Source organism: Stomoxys calcitrans, chromosome 5 (genome assembly GCF_963082655.1).
Source record: "Stomoxys calcitrans chromosome 5, idStoCalc2.1, whole genome shotgun sequence".
NCBI lineage: Eukaryota > Metazoa > Arthropoda > Insecta > Diptera > Muscidae > Stomoxys > Stomoxys calcitrans.
Window position 1 is genome coordinate 158,374,564 of NC_081556.1, and position 19,239 is coordinate 158,393,802.

Genomic DNA, 19,239 nt, shown 5'->3' on the forward strand with positions numbered 1-19,239 from the left:
CAAATGCGATCCATGGTGGAGAGCATATAAGATTGGGCCCGGCCGAAATTAGCTCACTTTTACTTGTTTCTTCTAACATCCCCTTCATAATTAAGCAGGAGTCATTTTCAGCAAACAAAAGCCTTTTTAGCAGTAAGCCTGCTACTCTGAAATTGCTGTACTACCGCTGCAATATCAGAACTACTGCTACAATAGTAGCAAAATTAACTACTAATACTCAGCAGACAGTGGTTGCTATTTTCAACAAACTTTTTTCTATGAGTGTGGGCCGAATGTTGGAAGTCTTTGTGCAAAATTTCTGCTCAATTGGACGGGTTCAAATCCCTCCTCAGTCAGCATCCGTAATAGCCCTCCTCAACGTGTAACTGTTTGATGCGATTTTTGTTCCGGCGGGATCATTGAACCTTAGTTCTTAGAAAATGAGTTTGTATTAACAGCTACTGTGAATGGATTGCGCTATCAAGAGATGATCAATAATTTTTTATGTTCGAAGTCGGATGGTGTAGATCTGGACAACATTTACCTTCAACAAAATGGCGCTACGTGCCACATAAGCAACGAAACCATTGTTCTTTATCGGGAAAAGTTTCCGGGCCGTGCTTCCTCTGACAAAGGGTGATCACAATTGGCCATTGGGATCATGTTCTTTTTCATTATTAACGACACATCTTCCTCTTTATTATGACATAAACATCCGATAATTTATTCTAACCAAATGGCATTTTTCTTTTTACATGGCAAAATAAAACCCTTTATATAAAATAACAGTATTTGACCCCTAGCGGTGATGTTCACGAATGGCATATCGACCGACATTTGTTCAATTTTACTTCCATACATTTACAAAAATTGTGCTCATCATAAATTTGAAAATGTGGAATATCTAATGTCATTGACTGCATTTAAGGTAAGTGCTCCACCTCCTCTCAACCAAATAAGAGTTGCCAAAATAACCATAAGCATCTTAAAAGTTATTGAGTTCACAAAATCACAGTTTTTGGGAGGAACTACAAATGGAAGGCTATAAAAACATTTCTTAATACAAATGTGCCTTGATTAGCATGTCAAATAAGTAACATAAAATAAAAAACAAAAAATGTTCCGTTGGCTTTGCAGATTATTATAAAATTCCCATAACTATCCTAAATGGCAAGCTTTTTGTCTAATCAAAGGGATAATGAAACTTGTAATCAAATCAAAGACCTTTTGTGTCCGTGTTTGGTTTGTTGCAACAAATACTTCTGTTAAGGCAATAATGCTGGCAACACTGATTAAGAGGCAATTGTTTGGCTTGATATATGGATACTTGCTCGTTAGTGTGTGTGTGTGTGTGTGTGTGCGGTTGTTTTATTTGAACAGTGTTTTTGTTTTGTTAACAACAAAAGCCAAAAATTGCCTAATTTCCCAAAAAGCCAACTTAACCAGCCATAATTACAGTAATACTACTCGTCGATGGATGCATAATGTCGCCACGGTCATCACATTGGTCAAATGTGGTAATTAAGATTACATTGGAAGCATTTGTGTGGTGGATTCGAATCATTCAAGCAAAACGAACAGACCCACAACAAAGCCCGGCTCAACGCAGTCCATTACAGTCCCGCCCTCCCCGAAACACAAATCAATGGTCGGTCAATAGTTTGCCGCCGCTTTTGACCACTTGACGGCCTGACTACCTACCTACCAATCTATCTATCTATCTACATACTTAGCCGGTTGATTGGCTCTTTTCATGTCATCTCTTGGCCATTGCATCGATCCATGATTCCACAGTAGCGGTGGCGCATTGGGAACGGTTATTTATTTGCGGCTTTGGATTTATGGCAGTTTTGCTGAATTTTTGGGATTTGAACACAAGAAAAAAAAAAGCACAGAGAAACCGTTGTTGGCTAAGATTTACATGGGACCTAAAGTTGTATTTATCGTTTAGTCTTCTTCGGTAGCAAATACTTGCTTTGCTTGACAATACATACGACCATCACCATCATGGGACATTTTAATGTGCGGAAATTACATGAACCCTCAGAGGGGTTAAGATCTTTCTGGCTATCCCAGAGACCATTGGCGCTAGCATATGCCCATACACATCCATTGCAAGAAGTGTATGTGTGTGTGTGGGTATGTGTGCGAGTTCGAATTCAATGCAGACTTCTTTTTGCCAAAAACCTAAACCTTCAAAATTGTCAAAACGAAGCATTGTACTCGTAATTAACGTCTCCGTCAATGCCTAGAGATGTGAGTGGTAAAACCCCCTCATTGAATGCGACTTTAAACGTTCGACTAGCTGACTGGCTAGCTGCTGGCCAGTTGCCCGTGCGTAAGAGAAGAAATCACGGTCATTTCAACCACTAATGGGCCGATCTTGCAGCTTCGTAAGCTTCATGATAAACCATGATTCATAACATTTCGCTCTGTGGCTTCATTTGGTAATTTTAATTGTTTCCGCGGATTTGTTCTGCTAACATTAATAGAGTCAATGACAGTAATGATGGTTGAGGGCAATGAGATATGCGTTTTTCATTTTATTTTTTGAAATTAACGCCTCTTTGAGTATATGCTGGCTATTCTAATTACTTGAATATACCTTCTCAACTTGTAGAAAACTATGTATGTTGGCTGTTTGAAAGAAATGCAAAATGTGTAGGAAGAGAGGGTATTTAATGGACCATGAACTTTGCTTTTGCCGAAGCTTTATAGCAAAAAGCAGAGATCGCGGAATACAGTGAACAAACAAAGTCTAACGGGGAGGCTTTTTAACCACTGCCAATCTGAAGTGCCAAGTTATAGGCAATTATATTGGATCATATCGCTACTTATTTCAGCGAAATGGGATTTAAAATATAGTTGTTATTGAATCATTACGCTAAATCAGGGGATCGGCCTATTGAGTAACTAATGGGGTCCGGGTTTGGCCAACTCTGATTAAAAATACACTTATTATGACATAGTCGCTTTAAATTGAGAGATAGGTCTATTTGCGAAAAAAGTGGGTTCGGCTTTGTCCAATAACCGTTCAAGATCTTAATTTGCGTATCGACAAAAGATGAAACTGTGTTAAGTTTAAGCTTAATAAGGGATGATTTGTTAAGAGTTATAGGAAAGTTTAAAAAAAGGCATTAAATTCAGAAAAATGCATGAAATCCATATTTGAATCGATAGTACGTAATCTTAATGTTTGAAGATTAGGCGGTCAATCGACCGGTCACGATCGCAAAATAAATTAATCACATAACTCATCTCTCAATAAGTCTATTTTTACCCGTGCTGTGTGGCATGTGGCACTGTCTTGTTGAAACCACACGTCATGCAAATCAAGCTCTTGTATTTTGGGCAAAAAAAAATTGGATATCATACTTCTTCAGCGCTCACCATTCACAGTTACGTTGCGATTCGCATCATCTTTGAAGAAGTACGGTCCAATGATGCCACCAGCCCATAAACCGCACCAAACTGTGATTTTTTTCTGGATGCATTGCTTCTGGTTGGTCTTCACTCCAAATTTGATAATTCTGCTTATTTAAGTAACCATTGAGCCAAAAATGAGCAGAATTAATATGGAAATGGAAGAAACGCGTGATTAACTTTCTTAACAGATCACGCTTTTTTTAAAATAAAATTCAATTATTTGTAAGCGTTGTTCGTTTTGTAGGACGAATCATGGTTAAATTATAGACCAAACTGACGATGTTTGACAGTGAAAAAAAAACACGAAACGTGCGTGAGCTATTTAAACCAGTGTTGCCAAAAAAAATAATTGCTAAAAATCATCCTATACCTTTAATGACTGTTGCAATTGAGAGAAACACAGACTTTGTTGGCCCTAAAACAGAATATTAATATTTTATAAATTGCGGATTTTTTAAATCATTTTTCCCTATAAATAATAACAAATAGCGCCGGCAAAACTGCGAAAATCGCCGTAGCCAAAATTAAAATTTTAAGATATTACTCTTTTTTTTTGTGCGATTTTAAAATTTTTTCCTTTTTTTTCAATTTTAAATGTCTCCGTGTATTATGAATTTTCAGAAAATGGCATTAAAATGATACATTTTTATTTCCTGGAATATGCGCAGGTAGTTTGAAAATTCAATTTAAACGTAAAACATATTCCGTTTTGATATCAAATCGTAATGTGCGTATAAAACAGTTAAGTAAGATTGATTAGTAAATCATTCGGTTTGAATGTGACCTTGAAGCGATCACTGTGTTACGAAAGCGTTTAATATGCGCATAAGACAAAAACCTACCACAATCCGAATTCGATTAACTTGAGGGTATTAGCACACTTTGGGGTGTTGTTGTGCGATTGAAATGTTAATCGAATTGCTTTGTTGGGCTTTTCCGTTGCTTTTGTCTTATAACTGTCTACTGGGTAATAAAATCAATTGGGCAGTGATTTGATAGCCCCTCAAAAAAAAAAATTGTTAACAAAATTTTGCAATGTCGATGCTAAATAGAGCGCATTAAGGGATTTGATAAATTAGATTTTAATAATTATTTGTAAATTAAATATTATTTGGCAGAAAGATAACTGGCTAAATTTAAATGCGTCGAAAAACGCTGAAAAAAAACAGCGCTAATTAGTGTCTAAAAGATTTTTAATAATTGCTGGAAATCGGTTAACTGGAATCGATAGGCTTGAATAAAAAAATTCCTATGAAATTTTATGAAAAATTTTAAATATCAAGAAATATTTACAAAATAATATTTACAATAATATTAAAAAACTTCATTTATATATAAAAGATGCCACTCGAAACAGAGTACCACCCTACCACGGCTTTTCGGTAATATTGGATATGTCTAGAAATAATTTGAACTTTCACAGCAACGGATCCTTATTTAAATACATTATTTAATATGTTTGTGTTGTACCATATCAGATACAAAATTTTGAATGAGCCAGAGATCCTTCACAGTCAGTTGTATTTGCATTTTCGATTTGTACTCTACTCCCTAAGACCTTTGATTTGAAACCCCTTTATGTCCCAATCAACCTGCGCCCATTTGGAAGGTTTCTTGGAAATAAAGGGTGATTTTTTTGAGGTTAGGATTTTCATGCATTAGTATTTGACAGATCACGTGGGATTTCAGACATGGTGTCAAAGAGAAAGATGCTCAGTATGCTTTGACATTTCATCATGAATAGACTTACTAACGAGCAACGCTTGCAAATCATTGAATTTTATTACCAAAATCAGTGTTCGGTTCGAAATGTGTTCATTCACCGTTCAGCGATGAGGCTCATTTCTGGTTGAATGGCTACGTAAATAAGCAAAATTGCCGCATTTGGAGTGAAGAGCAACCAGAAGCCGTTCAAGAACTGCCCATGCATCCCGAAAAATGCACTGTTTGGTGTGGTTTGTACGCTGGTGGAATCATTGGACCGTATTTTTTCAAAGATGCTGTTGGACGCAACGTTACGGTGAATGAACACATTTCGAACCGAACACTGATTTTGGTAATAAATTCAATGATTTGCAAGCGTTGCTCGTTAGTAAGTCTATTAATGATGAAATGTCAAAGCATACTGAGCATCTTTCTCTTTGACACCATGTCTGAAATCCCACGTGATCTGTCAAATACTAATGCATGAAAATCCTAACCTCAAAAAAATCACCCTTTATTTAAGGCATCACCACTTCCCCAAAATAACCAAAATAGCCAATATTTGGCTCAAATGAAAGGTATTTGAGATTAGAAAACGAATTTGATAACCAATTTTGGGGCCATGTATTTGGGGGGCGCCTTATCCTGTAGACTCCCCTCAAAACCAATGGCAATATGGAGTTTAAATAAAAGGTATTTGAGAGAAGAGCACGATGCTGATATTTTTTCAGGCCCATGTGTCGAGGGGACCTCCTCACCCCCTAAATCAGAGAAAACATGAGAATATCGAGCTGAATTAAAGTATTTTAAGAATGGAGTACACCTTACGTCCAAACTTAAATTCGTAGTCCAATAAAGATCATATGGGATTCAGATGAAGGCACTTATTGTATATTGTTAAACTGTTTGTCAAGCGATATACTATTTTCGTAGCATGGTATATCATTAAAAGCTTTTTAATTTTCATAAGGCCGAAAATGGAGTACAACTCACATGGGCTGGAGCTTCAAAATCATCCTTGGAGCTACTGGACCGTGTACAGAGGAGAGCGATGGCGTTGATTGGGGACAGTGGAGTATCCAACTCTGTTGCCTCCCTTCACCATCGTCGCAATGTGGGTTGTTTTGCGCTATTCTATCGGTACTTTCATACTGTGTGTTCGTCTGATATTACTCTTTTTATTCCTGTTGTAAGGATGTATGTCAGGGATACTAGACATTCCAGGAACTCACACCCGTTTGTAATTGATTGGCCAGCGGACCGCACAATACATTATAGAGAGTATTCCTATTTCGCCCGAACCGTTCGTATGTGGAACCGACTTCCGGCTAATGTTTTTCCCACCCACTTTGACATCCAATGAAAATTTTGTTCCATTTAAAGTAAAATAAGGCGCAGCGGAGCGGGCCCGATCCAGCTAGTATTCATAGATAATTCAATATGGATTCAATTTGGCACGGTGATTATGGAGTTTAAAACAACTCACTGCCATAAACTTCGTCAAAGTTGATTCAAATCGGGAGCTCGCTCGGTATGACAGCTACAACCAAGTGTAGTCTGGTCGGGATAATATTCGGCACATATCTCTTTTCAAGATTGCAGCGAAACCTTCTAAGAAATTGTACTTATATGGGTCCAAGATCTTAAGTAGAAAGATCGGTCTATATGGCAGCAATATTAAAATATGGACCGACCTGGCCCTCATAAAGGTAACAATTACTGTCCCTTTAATTGTCCCATCCTAGGAAAATCATAGTATCAAATCCTGACATATCAATTTAATGTGACGTATATTACACCGGGTTACAATAAAATTAAAAAAAAAATCTATTCAATTTTTTTAGTGTTTTTTTTTTTTTAATTTAAATTAATTTTGTTGATTTTTTTATCTAAGAATCTATTCCTCTGTCGAGACGAGCTTATTGATCGAATAATTCTTTGCAAGGGAAAAGTAGAAGTCAGTCAGTCAGAAGATACCACAACACCAAACATGGTCTGATGCGTTTCAACCTCTTGGCTAAGGAGGTCATTATCGGATATCCCCAGGTTTGAAGGCTTTAAGAGCCTTACGTTGTACTTTTATCGAATTCATTGCGAAAACGCCTTTGTGATGTAAGTTCGAACCAATTAAGTTCGACACCAAGTCTACTAGCTGTTCTTTTTCCAATGGATGTGTTTGTGTTGAAGAGATGGATTTATTGTCCACACAAATAAAATTCCTTCAATGGTATCCACATGTAGCGTTGCAATGGCTCTCGCTGGCGCTCCCAGTGTGCAGGTTTTCCTACAAATATTGTCGTGTGATCAACTTCTTGTCATATTGAAAAAAAAACTCGATAAAGCTTAAAATCCTTTTTGTTCGCAGAACGGCAAACAATTGGATGACTTCAATTCGCAAGCAATTCTAAAGCAATTCATTGCAAATGCAAATTTTCCCGCTGACATTCCATTAAAGAACAGCGGCAAACTTCTCACATATCAATGGGTGCTGTCTGAAACAAGTTTAAGCTCAATGATAAAGGGCCTCCTTTTTATAGTCGAGTCCAAACGGAGTGTTGAAGTACATCACCAATTTGGGAAGAGGCTTTTAAATGGCATAACCACCGCTGAAAATGTTTTTCATGCTCTCGCCAGCATTCGACCCCAGGGATTCAGCGTCATAGGCGGACATGCTAACCTCTGCGCTACGGTGGCCTAGACCAATTCATTTATTTTTTATTCTCCAGAAAATTAATTATGATGAATACTTTTTCATCTTCCTTAATATGATACATCTTTTCTTTTACTGTCCCCAATAAAATGTAATAATTATCTGCTAATTGCTGCAAAACATTTTCGGGACTGTTTAATGTATTCAGTAATTATCGTTAATACGAGAAATGGGCGAAAATTGCAAATTGATTGAATCAACAAACTCCACTGCTGCATGGCTCGCTAGCGATCACACGCGAAATGGAATTGCCTAGGAGTAATCATGGCCGGAGAGTCGATATTCAACAGGAACTAAATTAAAGTGGCCACATAAACATTGTAAGCTACCTCGAGATGTGGAATAACCACAAAATTATAAAACAAAATATTCATAACATACATGCAACTTTTAGCAATTTGAACGTGAGCCGTTTATCGTTCATGTAGGAAGTGAAGCATCTACAGGAATCCTCTCCAATGAAAAATGTAAAACGTGGTCAACATCCACACGAACGTGTCATGTGAGTGAGTCTGCAGGTTTGTCTCGACCAATTCGGTATTTCTAAGCTCGAAAAGCTCCAAGAGAGGGTACTGTTGCTGCATAAACGTGATGTTCAATGGTAATGCAATTTCAAGCATAAAGTCCAATAATATACTCGTAACTTTTGTAGATATATTTTTTTATACCCACCACCGTAGCATAGGAGATATATTCATTTAGTCATTCCGTTTGCAACACATCGAAATATCAATTACCGACTCTACAAAGTATATATATTTCGGATCGTCGTAAAATTCTAAGACGATTTAACGATGTCCATGTGTCTGTCCTTCTGTTCATCTGTCCGTCCGTCTATTGTAATCAATCTACAGCCTTCAAAAATTGAGTTATTGAGCTGAAATTTGGCACAGTCTTTTTGATGCACGCTGGTTAAGTTCTTAAACGGGCCAAATCGGACCATATTTGGATATAGCTGCTATATAGACCGATCTGCCGATAATGCCCATTAAAACTTTAATTTTCATCCGATTTTACTGAAATTTGAGACAGTGAATTATCTTAAGCCTCCCGACACCTGATCGGACTATATTGCTGCCATATAGACCGATCTCCCGATAAAGGTCTGAAGCCCATAAAATCGTTATTTTTTAACCGATTTTGCTGAAACATTTGAAATTTGAAACAATGAGTATTTTTAGACCACCCAACATAGGACCCGAATATGGTTCAGATCAGACTATATTTATATATGGCTGTCACATAGACCGATGTCGATATGGGGTCTTTATTTATTACCCGATATCGCTAAAATTTGAAACAGTGAGTTGTTTTCAGCCTCCCGATATCCCACCTCAACATGGTTCAGATCGGACTATATTAAGAAATAGCTGTCATATATACCGATCGGTAGATAAAGGGTCTGAAGCCGATAATAGCTTTATTTTTTCTCCGATTTCGGTGAAAGTTGAAATAGTGAGTATTTTTAGCCTCCCGACATCCGCCCCAAATATGGGTCAGATCAGACTATATAGAAATAGCTGTCATATAGACCGATCTTCCAATTAGGGTCTTAATCCCATAAAAAGCAGATTTATTGTGCGAAAAATTTACTTGTATATGAGTTCTCGGAACCTGAATAAAATATGACCGAGACCAGCCCCTATTAAGATATAACTACGCATATTGTAGTGGAGTTATAATAAAATACGATGATTATTATATCCTTGTTTAATTTGTCTACATCAAATTAAAGTAACTTATGTTAGGCAATTCGACATCCGTGTCCTTTATGGTTCAGATCGGTTTATATTTAGATACTAGTCGAGCTGGGCCCGCTCCGCAGCGCCTTCTTTTACTCTCTAATATCTTTTTAGGGTGGGAACACTTCTCTCTGAAGGTGGATATCGAATTCGTGCCATTGTAGCCTATTACGCGGAACGCGTTCGAATCCTGGCGAGAACATCGGACATAGCGGTGTTTATCTCTTCTTAAGGTTGCGGCATTTGTGAGGTACAATGCCATGCATGGTCATTTAAAAAATTTCCCCAAAGAGATGTCGCACTGCGGAACGTCGTTCGGACTCGGCTATAAAAAAAAGTTCCCTCATCATTGAGTTTAAACTTGAATCGGAAAATACTCATTGATGTGTGACAGTTTGCCCCTTCTTGGTTCCGATGGTGGGAAATGTTCTTCCTTAGGGTAATGTTCTCATTAGGGGAGGGATGGCACCTCAGACATTTCGTCCCAAATATGGATACCAAATTCGTGCTGCACTTCCAAATCCCTTTAATTTGAGCCCCATTTTGCCAAGGCCGGTAAATATGAACCGTTTGTAGAGTGTTTTGGGGGCTGGAGCAGCCACCGGCACTTTTCACTGAAAATCTGTATCAAATTTGTTATTAATTCCCAACGGATATGAAGTTCTGTTTAAGGGTGCTTTAGGGCGTACCCCAAACACTTGGATCCAAAATTAGATATCAAATTCGTTTTCTACTCTCAAATACCTTTCAATTGAGTCCCATATTGTGATAATGGGTCAAATAACCCATTTGACCTAGCTTTAGGAGGAAAAGCGCCACGTAGATTTGAACGCAAATTTTAAGGTCATAATCGTAATCTACTTCCTAATACCTTTCATTTGAGTCCCATATAGCCGTGGTCGACTAATATGCCCATTTGGGAATATTTGGGGGTGGGCGACCTCCCATTACTTGGACCTAATGTTTTATGCCATATTTTTAATCTACTGCCTAATACTTTTCATGCGAGTCCCATATTGACATGAACTTCGATTACATCTGTTTAGAGGATTTTTGGGGTAGGGGGGCCCGCTGGTTGCTTGGACCCAAATCTAAATACCATATTTGTTTTCTGGTCTCCAATAGCTTTCATTTGATACCTTTATTGTGCCCATCAGACCGATTTCGGATATGGGTGGCGTTTTTGGGGAAAGGGGAACGATATCTAAAAATTATAAAGCCTATGTTTCCTTCCAGACAAACGTACACAATCTATGAAAATTTTAAGAAAATCGGTTCAACCAAGTATCATATAGTCATAATGGGTCTAATGGCGTTTTTGAGGGGTGGTGTGACCCCCTATACTTCGATCTGATTTTGTATGCCACATTCGAAATCTTCTCCCGAAAAACTTTCATTTGAGCCCCATATTGAAATGATCAATATATCTGTTTGAGGGAGTTTTGGTTTGGGGCGGTTCGATGGGTACTTACACACAAATTTTAATACCATATTCGTATTTTATTCTCCAATACCTTTCATTTGGTACCTTTATTATCGCGATCGGTCCACTTTTGATTTTGGGTTGTGTTTTTGTCATAAGGGGGAGTTTCCGTCTCCCTTCCGGTACCGAAAAATTATATAACCTATGTTTCTTTCCAGATCAACCTACACAATATGCGAAAATTTCGAAAAATCAGTTCAGCCGTTTTACAGTTTATACGGAACAAACAAACCGAGTACCATACATCCGTGATTGGCTAATGTGCCCGGTTTGGGCGTTTTTGTGGGTGTGGGGTGACCTCCCAATACTTCGACATGAATTTCTATGCCAGTTTCATTATCTACTCCCGCATACTTTTCATTTGATACCCATATTGTTCTTATCGGTCCACTTTAGATTTTGGGTGGTGTTTTTGGGGTAACGGTGGAGGGTCCGCCCCCTTCCGTTATCAACAAATTATAAATACTATTCCTACTTTCTGACCATATTCGTTATCTACTCTCGAATACCATTCATTTGAGTCCCATATTGTCATGATCGTCAAATAAACCTATTTTAGGGGGTTTTGGGCTGGGGCGGCCCCCCAGGTACTTGGACCCAACTTTTATTATGAAATTCGTACTCTACTCTTGAATACCTTTGATTTGAATCCCATATTGTCCCGATCGGTCTACTTTTATTTTTGAGTAGTACTATTGTGGTTAAGGGGAGAGTCCGCCCCCCTCCCGATATCGAAAAATTATATAGCCTATGTTTCCTTCCAGACCAACCTACACAATCTGTAAAAATTTCAAGGTAATCGGTTCAGCCGGTTAGTTATTTACAAAATTCAATTATAGTTGTTTGCTCAAGTGAACTTACGACCTGAAAAGGAAGTGGAATTTAAGGAGGACATTGAAGGACAATGATGGTCAAGCGGACGTCCTATACGAATGACTTAAGTCTGCAAGTCTTGGGACCAAACGAAGAGGCAAAAACGACCGTGGACCACAATATCCACAAAACTGTTTGATCTAAGAATAGGTTGCGTACATCTCTCAGTCTAAGTAAAGAAAATATTAGAATGAGTCGAATGAGATTATATTTGAAAGAGTCGAAAACCCCTGGATAAGATTCTGCAACTTCGTAAAAGATGCATCCGAGAGCTGGCCTCTACTCATTACAAGCAAATCCAATGTTACAAAATTCCTAGAGGAACGAAAATGGTATAGGTCATAAATAAAGGGTGATTTTTTTGAGGTTAGGATTTTCATGCATTAGTATTTGACAGATCACGTGGGACTTCAGACATGGTGTCAAAGAGAAAGATGCTCAGTATGCTTTGACATTTCATCATGAATAGACTTACTAACGAGCAACGCTTGCAAATCATTGAATTTTATTACCAAAATCAGTGTTCGGTTCGAAATGTGTTCATTCACCGTAACGTTGCGTCCAACAGCATCTTTGAAAAAATACGGTCCAATGATTCCACCAGCGTACAAACCACACCAAACAGTGCATTTTTCGGGATGCATGGGCAGTTCTTGAACGGCTTCTGGTTGCTCTTCACTCCAAATGCGGCAATTTTGCTTATTTACGTAGCCATTCAACCAGAAATGAGCCTCATCGCTGAACAAAATTTGTCGATTCACTGAAAATGATTTCACTGAAAATGATTCACTGAAAATGATTTGCAAGCGTTGCTCGTTAGTAAGTCTATTCATGATGAAATGTCAAAGCATACTGAGCATCTTTCTCTTTGACACCATGTCTGAAATCCCACGTGATCTGTCAAATACTAATGCATGAAAATCCTAACCTCAAAAAAATCACCCTTTATTTATGCAGCCAGTGGCCTATGACCATTGTACAATGGTTAAAGGTTGCATACCGTTTCACTGCTGTGAAAGATATACACAGATGTTTAATAATCGACCATAATGATGAATTAGCTCATCATAGTTCATTGGAGAAACGAAGTAACCATTTAACAGACTCTAATTAAAAGTTTTACACATCCCTCCGGTCAATTCTCACAATCTTTGCTGCAATTTTACATCATAAACATATACACATGACTATTGATACTCTTTTACATTGCAGCTAAAGCCATGGCCTTCACTTGCTCCTCTAGGAGCATGCAAAGCAATAGTTTTTTTTTTTCGTTACAATTGACTATCTAATGTGAAGTCAGGAGAATGGCTTTCACTGGTATTGCAAGCTTTGTGTGGAGAATACCATGAATCTGGCCTAGTCACATGATACGACAGTTGTTCATTCATTGACCATGGTACCCCTGGCAATCTCTTTGGGTGACCGAGCTATTTTACTACTGTGCAGATGAACGCACAGTCATAATACCTATGGCTGTAGGCAAATTCACAGTCAGTCGGTGTCATGGGTACATGACTCTGTAATTTCTTAAGATCGGTTTTTTTATTTTGGTTTTTGTTGGGAATGTTTAAAATTTGCACTTTGTTCGTTCAAAGAATGACTTGTATTCGTAGTCATTTGATTGATTCATTTCAATTCAATACTTGAAGAAATACTATTGAGACGTTTTCATCACCCAAAACAATCTCAAGTGAATATTATAGGGGAGAAGTATGTAAAATGGGACGCTTTTTAAAAATTGTCATAATTTTTTCAGCTTAATTTTAAGAAGATAACACTGTCTCTCCTTAGAAGAACACCTTGGCGCTTATGCGGATATTTTGCGAATAACTCTATCAATCTGTGTTTCGATGCTAGCAGGAAGATCAGAAGATAGACATTTGGGAAGCTTTCAGTCATGTAAAATGTATATCCATAAATCCAGTCGGATAAAAAAAAGTAAAATCGAAAGCAGTAATCAAGTATGAAGGTAAAGCCCATTTGCGAAATTTGATATCTTCAATAATTCGAACGTATTCACCACAGTTTTCAAAAAAGCCAGATCAAGGAGATAAGTGACCGATTTAAGCAAAACCAGTAAGGAAGGGCAAAAGTCGGGCAGTGCCGACTGTATAATACCCTACACCTAACTTTATGTACAATGTGGGAGCTACAATATATCCAATTCTGCACCAATTTTGATGGACCTCGGCGCATATTTTCAGAACCAAGAATTTCGTATGCAAATTTGGGGGTAAGTTATCGGGGGACAGCCCCAACCTAAAACCTCCTCAAACCGGATTATATACCGATCCGCACAATAGAGATTCAATTGGAAGGTATTTGAGAGTAGAAAAGAAACGTGGTATCAGCTTATGGGGCAAGTGTATGGGGGACAATTTTTCCCTTATCTCTATACCCTACACCACCTCTGTGGTACAGGGTACCATAACTTTGTGCATTTGTTTGCAATGCTATGAAGGAGAAGAGCTAGATCCATTGAATCACTTCCTGATTCGATTTAGCTATGTCTGCCTGTCTATCCGTGCATTGTCCGATTTTTTATCCGATTTTCATATTATTTTGCACAAGTCACTTCTTTGGTCCAAGGACGAACGCAATTGATTTGAAAAAATCAGTCCAGATTTGCTCTTTTAAGTCCTTGTATCCACACTCTTGGTCCTATCTTTACAAAATTTTAGCATGAGACGTATCGTGTGAAGTTTCAATATGTGTGCAAAATTTTATCAAAATTGGGTCAGATTTAGATCTCCCATATATATTTTTCATCCGATATGGTCTTTTAAGGCGGTAGAAAAAACAATTTTGGTTTTTTTTTTTTTTTGGAGGTTTTATGATTGACGTCCAGATTTACATGTAGGTATGGCTAGGTAAGAGTGGAAGTCCTTTCAAGGCTCAGTTTAACAATTTTAAGTGCATTGGATACCACAGTAGCAACACATCAAGGCCTCTGCTAGGAATCGGACCCAGGACACCCGCTTTGGCAATCCGAGCATGCCTCCAACTCGGTTACCGGAGTGCCTAGATTTATATGTAGCTCTCATATATATATTTTTGCCGATTTTTTCCTATTGCGGTAGCCAGAAATGTCAAAATGAAAATCGAACCACAAATGCCTTTGTAAATCGCAAAATACGAAGACTGGCTCTGCCGAAACTCCAAAAAAAAAAAAAAAATAAAAGAAAGGTCGAAAACCACCGATGCCAAAAGAGATGTAATGAACCTCAAGCGGTTTTTTTTAACAAATTTTCGAGCACTATCCAAAAATTGGAAATCGGACCATTAATGAACATTTGGCATCAGATTTAGTTTTTTTTTTCCCAACATGCCCGGCACATGTCTTACACACCAAGAAAAATTGATACGGTATGGTATCAAACATTTCCAAAACTTATAACTTTTGCTGAAAAATCACTCGAGAAATTTCATTTTCAACCATACATCTTACCTTCCCCCATTCGCTTAGGAATAAAACAACACTGAGCTATGGTTATTTACATATATGCGTAACATTTTACGATTGATTTTTCTTTAATTGTTGATTTTCTTTACAAAATTGGCTAAAGTTTACAATAAAAACAATTGTTAAAATTACATTCATCTATTGTGAATGTAAAATAAATTAATTTGTATATTAAATTATTATCCTTTGTAATAATAATTATAATAATAATGCAACTCACTACAAATATATAATACTAAAAACAAACATACTTACATAGCAATATACATACATGCATACGCCTTGGGCGCAAAATGCGATTGTGGGTAGTCACTATTGATGCGCCCAAAAATATGCTATGCAGAATACAATAATATAACTGGTCTATGTCTAATCTAAAGGCATTTGCTATTTGGTCAAAGCCCTAGTCTTTGGATGATGAATTTTTCTGTTCAATGCTCGAAATGCATGAACAAAGAAATTGTTGTTGGAGAACTATTTCTTTTTTTTTTTGTTTAATATGGCAACGCTACTCTATGAGTGTTTTCTAAACTTATTTGCTAAAATTATCAATTTGTTTTAGCACCCAACTGCGGGTACTCGAAGGACTCAAGTCCGGGGGACACATTATAACACCGGGTGTACGAAAGTTGACCGGGGGTAAAGGCAATGGCGTTGCCGGTTCCCTGTTTGACGATGTTGTACGCTTCAGTGGCATTTTGTCCAATGGAGATGGAGGAACTTTCGCCGGTTTTGGCAATAGAGGAGGATTTTGGGACATCCTTAGATTAAGCGTTAGATTTTTATCATTCCTCCCCGCATTGTCATCACTGTACACTGCGGAATCTCTAAAGTCGTTCTCGAGGCAAGCCTCCACACAGTCTTCGTAGGCGAAGTTGTCTTTGATATGGGACGAATTGAGATTTGAAGGTTTTGTATCACAAACACTATCATTGGAGGAGGTCAACGAAAAGACAGAGTCCCGCTGCAGCTGTTTGGCCTGATCAAATTTGCAGACAGCGAAGAGGGTTCTGGGATCTGCATAATCGACATGCGCCATGCGTTCACCTATGGTCTCACTGCCTTGCAAATGCAAGACGGAATGCCTCTCTTTTTCGAATTCGGAGGAGCCACGCCTCTCCAGGCTACTGACCGAACGGCACAAAGCTGCTGAAGATGGCGAGGATGACTCTTGCACGGTCAACGTGGAATGGCTCCAAAGCCGCTTGAGAATACTTTTTGGTGTGTGTGACCTGGCTTGATTGAAGTCGGAAGTGCCATGGAAACTGGCGCTCATTAGCTGAGGTATATCCGGGGACAGATTATTTTCGGGGGGACTTTTCGAATCGATACTTTCCCTTTTCAACGTTACTGTAGACGAGGAGGAGGATGATGGAGAAGTGGCATCATTTTCCTTGGGCAATGGCTGTGACACCTCTACGTCATCAATGTGTTTTAAAACTCCCTCTGCATTGTAGACCAAGGTAACATAGTCCGATTCTGGTCTGGGCGGTGGAGACTTTTTTGGCGATTCCTTGGTTAGGTTAGCATTGTTGTTGTTGTATTGCACAGACTTTGATCTCGCCAATACGGGCGAGAATTTGTAGGGCACATGAACATTTCTCAAGAGAGTCTCATAAATAGGCTCCTCCAGAGGATGATCATTGGGGGGTTTAAGCTCCTCACCCTCCATATCGGTTTCCAAAGGCGGTGGAGACCTTGAGGGTGGTCTAGGTGGCATTTCCAGCATTCCCTCTTTGGTCCATTTAGGATCTCCAATTTTCGGAGAACCCATATTTTTATCGAATGAGCGTTTCTTTTGCAATTTGGAACAAAGTTTGTCGAACTCCTTACTATTCTTGAGTAGGTCCAAAACAATTTGGGCATCCTGTTTGGCCTTTTCGGAGGCGGTTATGGCCAGAGTATGGGGTCTCTCTTTTTCAGTCGCATTTTTATCCTCAACCTTTTGTATCACATCGGGCAACTGCTTTGATTGTTGTTGCATATCCTCAGTGTTCTGAACGTCCTCAGGCTTGATGGGGCCTAAGATATTCTCTGAAGATTCGGTGATTTTTAAAACCGTGGTGCTCGCATCTTCGAACTCACTAAGGGCCATGTAGAAGGTGGAGGTTTCTTTAGTCTTGGACTTTTGTTTCTTTAAGGTGGACGACATGCGTTTGGGCAAGGTTTTGAAATTTGTCACCTCGCTCTCTGCGCTGGCACATTTAGAAGAATTCTCTTTGGTTGGATCCTGGGTAATTTTGTCCAAGTTACCCACTTGCATGCTTATGCGCGGCACCGACTTACTGCGCTCCTTCAGTGGTTTTCCGCTGCCACCGAAACGGAACGATTTAGTTATTTGTCTGACTGACATTGATCTGATGTCCTCCTCCTTGCCATTGGTCTTGGGGCATGTACAGTTGTGTGCCTTGAGACAATTCTCATTATCACATTTTTCATCGCGCAGTCGCACCATGTCCTCCACGCCTTCTATTTCAAAATTGGCCTGTTCGTTTATGCTTTCGGCACTTTTGGAAATTGACTTCAAGAAGTTGTGGGGCTCCTTATTGGCCGTCTCGTTGAATACCTCAATGGATGCCGCACTCGTAATGGTCTTCCTTTTGCCCTTGGAGCGATTACGCATTTCGCTGCGCCGAAATTGGTTGCGCCGTTCCAAATAGGTGGGCGTGGAAGTGGTGTTCAAACCCCATCGCCTGTGACTCTTATCCGTGGAGCGATCTAAAAGACAAAAAGGGATTACAATTAATGGAGCCTTGCATGGAAACGGGAGGGTGGGGGGTGTTTAACTAAAAAGCCAATGTTTATTTAATGCGTTCCAGTGAAAGAGATGTGCCTAAAACCCATGCTTGTGCGCTTTGCCTTGTACATCTACCCCCACATAAAAATGACCTTCTGTGTGGCTCGAGATGCACTTGTGGCTGCAATGTCTAAAAAATGGTGCGTGAGGTGCAATTTTTTTGTAAAAGCAATTTTTACTGGCAGTACTAACCCCAAAGGTGTTGTCACTTGGGATTTGTTTTTAAGTTGGTTTTGTTTTTATTTGTTTGTGTAAAATACAACTTTCGATTTCACCAATATCTGCATTTTACAATTTGTTTGGTATTTTTTTTTTTTCTAATTCACTAAAATTGAGAGAAGAAAACAATATCAGCGTGCATTAGCCATATAAAAAATTAAAAAGTGTTCATTATTTGCTAAAAAATCAACTAAAAGGAATAGCCAGTTAGACCCCAACACCGACTTGTTATCACCAATGTTTGGTTAGATATGTGAGAGATGAAGCCTGCCAAAAATAATCAACTTAGATAGTTGACTTAAAAGTTTGTAATATAAATGTTGTGTGCACTTAAATTTTTACCAAGGGTCAATCTCAAATTTGTTATACCCACCGCCATAGGAAGGGGGTATACAAATCTAGTCATTCCGTTTGTAACAACTCGAAATAATAGTCGAAAGACCCCATAAAGTATATATATCCTTGATCGTCCCGACGTTCTGAGTCGATCGAGCCATGTCCGTCCGTCCGCTTGTCTGTCGAAATCACGATAGCGATCGAACACGTAGAGATAACTGCTTGAAATTTTGCACAGATACTTAATATTGATGTAGGTCTTTGGAGATTGAAAATGAGCCCTATCGGTTTAGATTTAGATGTAGCTCCCATATAAACCGATCTCGGTGCGGTGTTATGTTAGGACTTCCAATAAATGTGCCAAGTGTGGTCCAAATCGGTCTATTACCTGATATAGCTCCAATACAAACCGATCTCCCGATTTGACTTCTTGAGTCCTTACAAGCCGCAATTTCTCTTCGATTTGGCTAGGAATACGCAGATGACTTCTAAAAACTGTGCCAA

At 38.7% G+C, this 19,239-nt stretch overlaps 1 protein-coding gene across 5 annotated transcripts in view; it reads right to left on the bottom strand.

Moving 5' to 3' along the window:
• Window positions 1-15,466: 15,466 nt before the first annotated feature.
• LOC106095948 (uncharacterized) overlaps window positions 15,467-19,239 on the bottom strand; it is a 66,163-nt gene continuing 62,390 nt past the window's right edge. For all 5 annotated transcript variants that reach the window (XM_013263408.2, XM_013263407.2, XM_013263405.2 and 2 more), the window contains exon 9: window positions 15,467-18,101. In XM_013263408.2, the coding sequence (XP_013118862.2) occupies window positions 15,916-18,101 (2,186 nt within the window). In that variant the 3' untranslated portion in view covers window positions 15,467-15,915. The remainder of the gene's footprint in view (window positions 18,102-19,239) is intronic.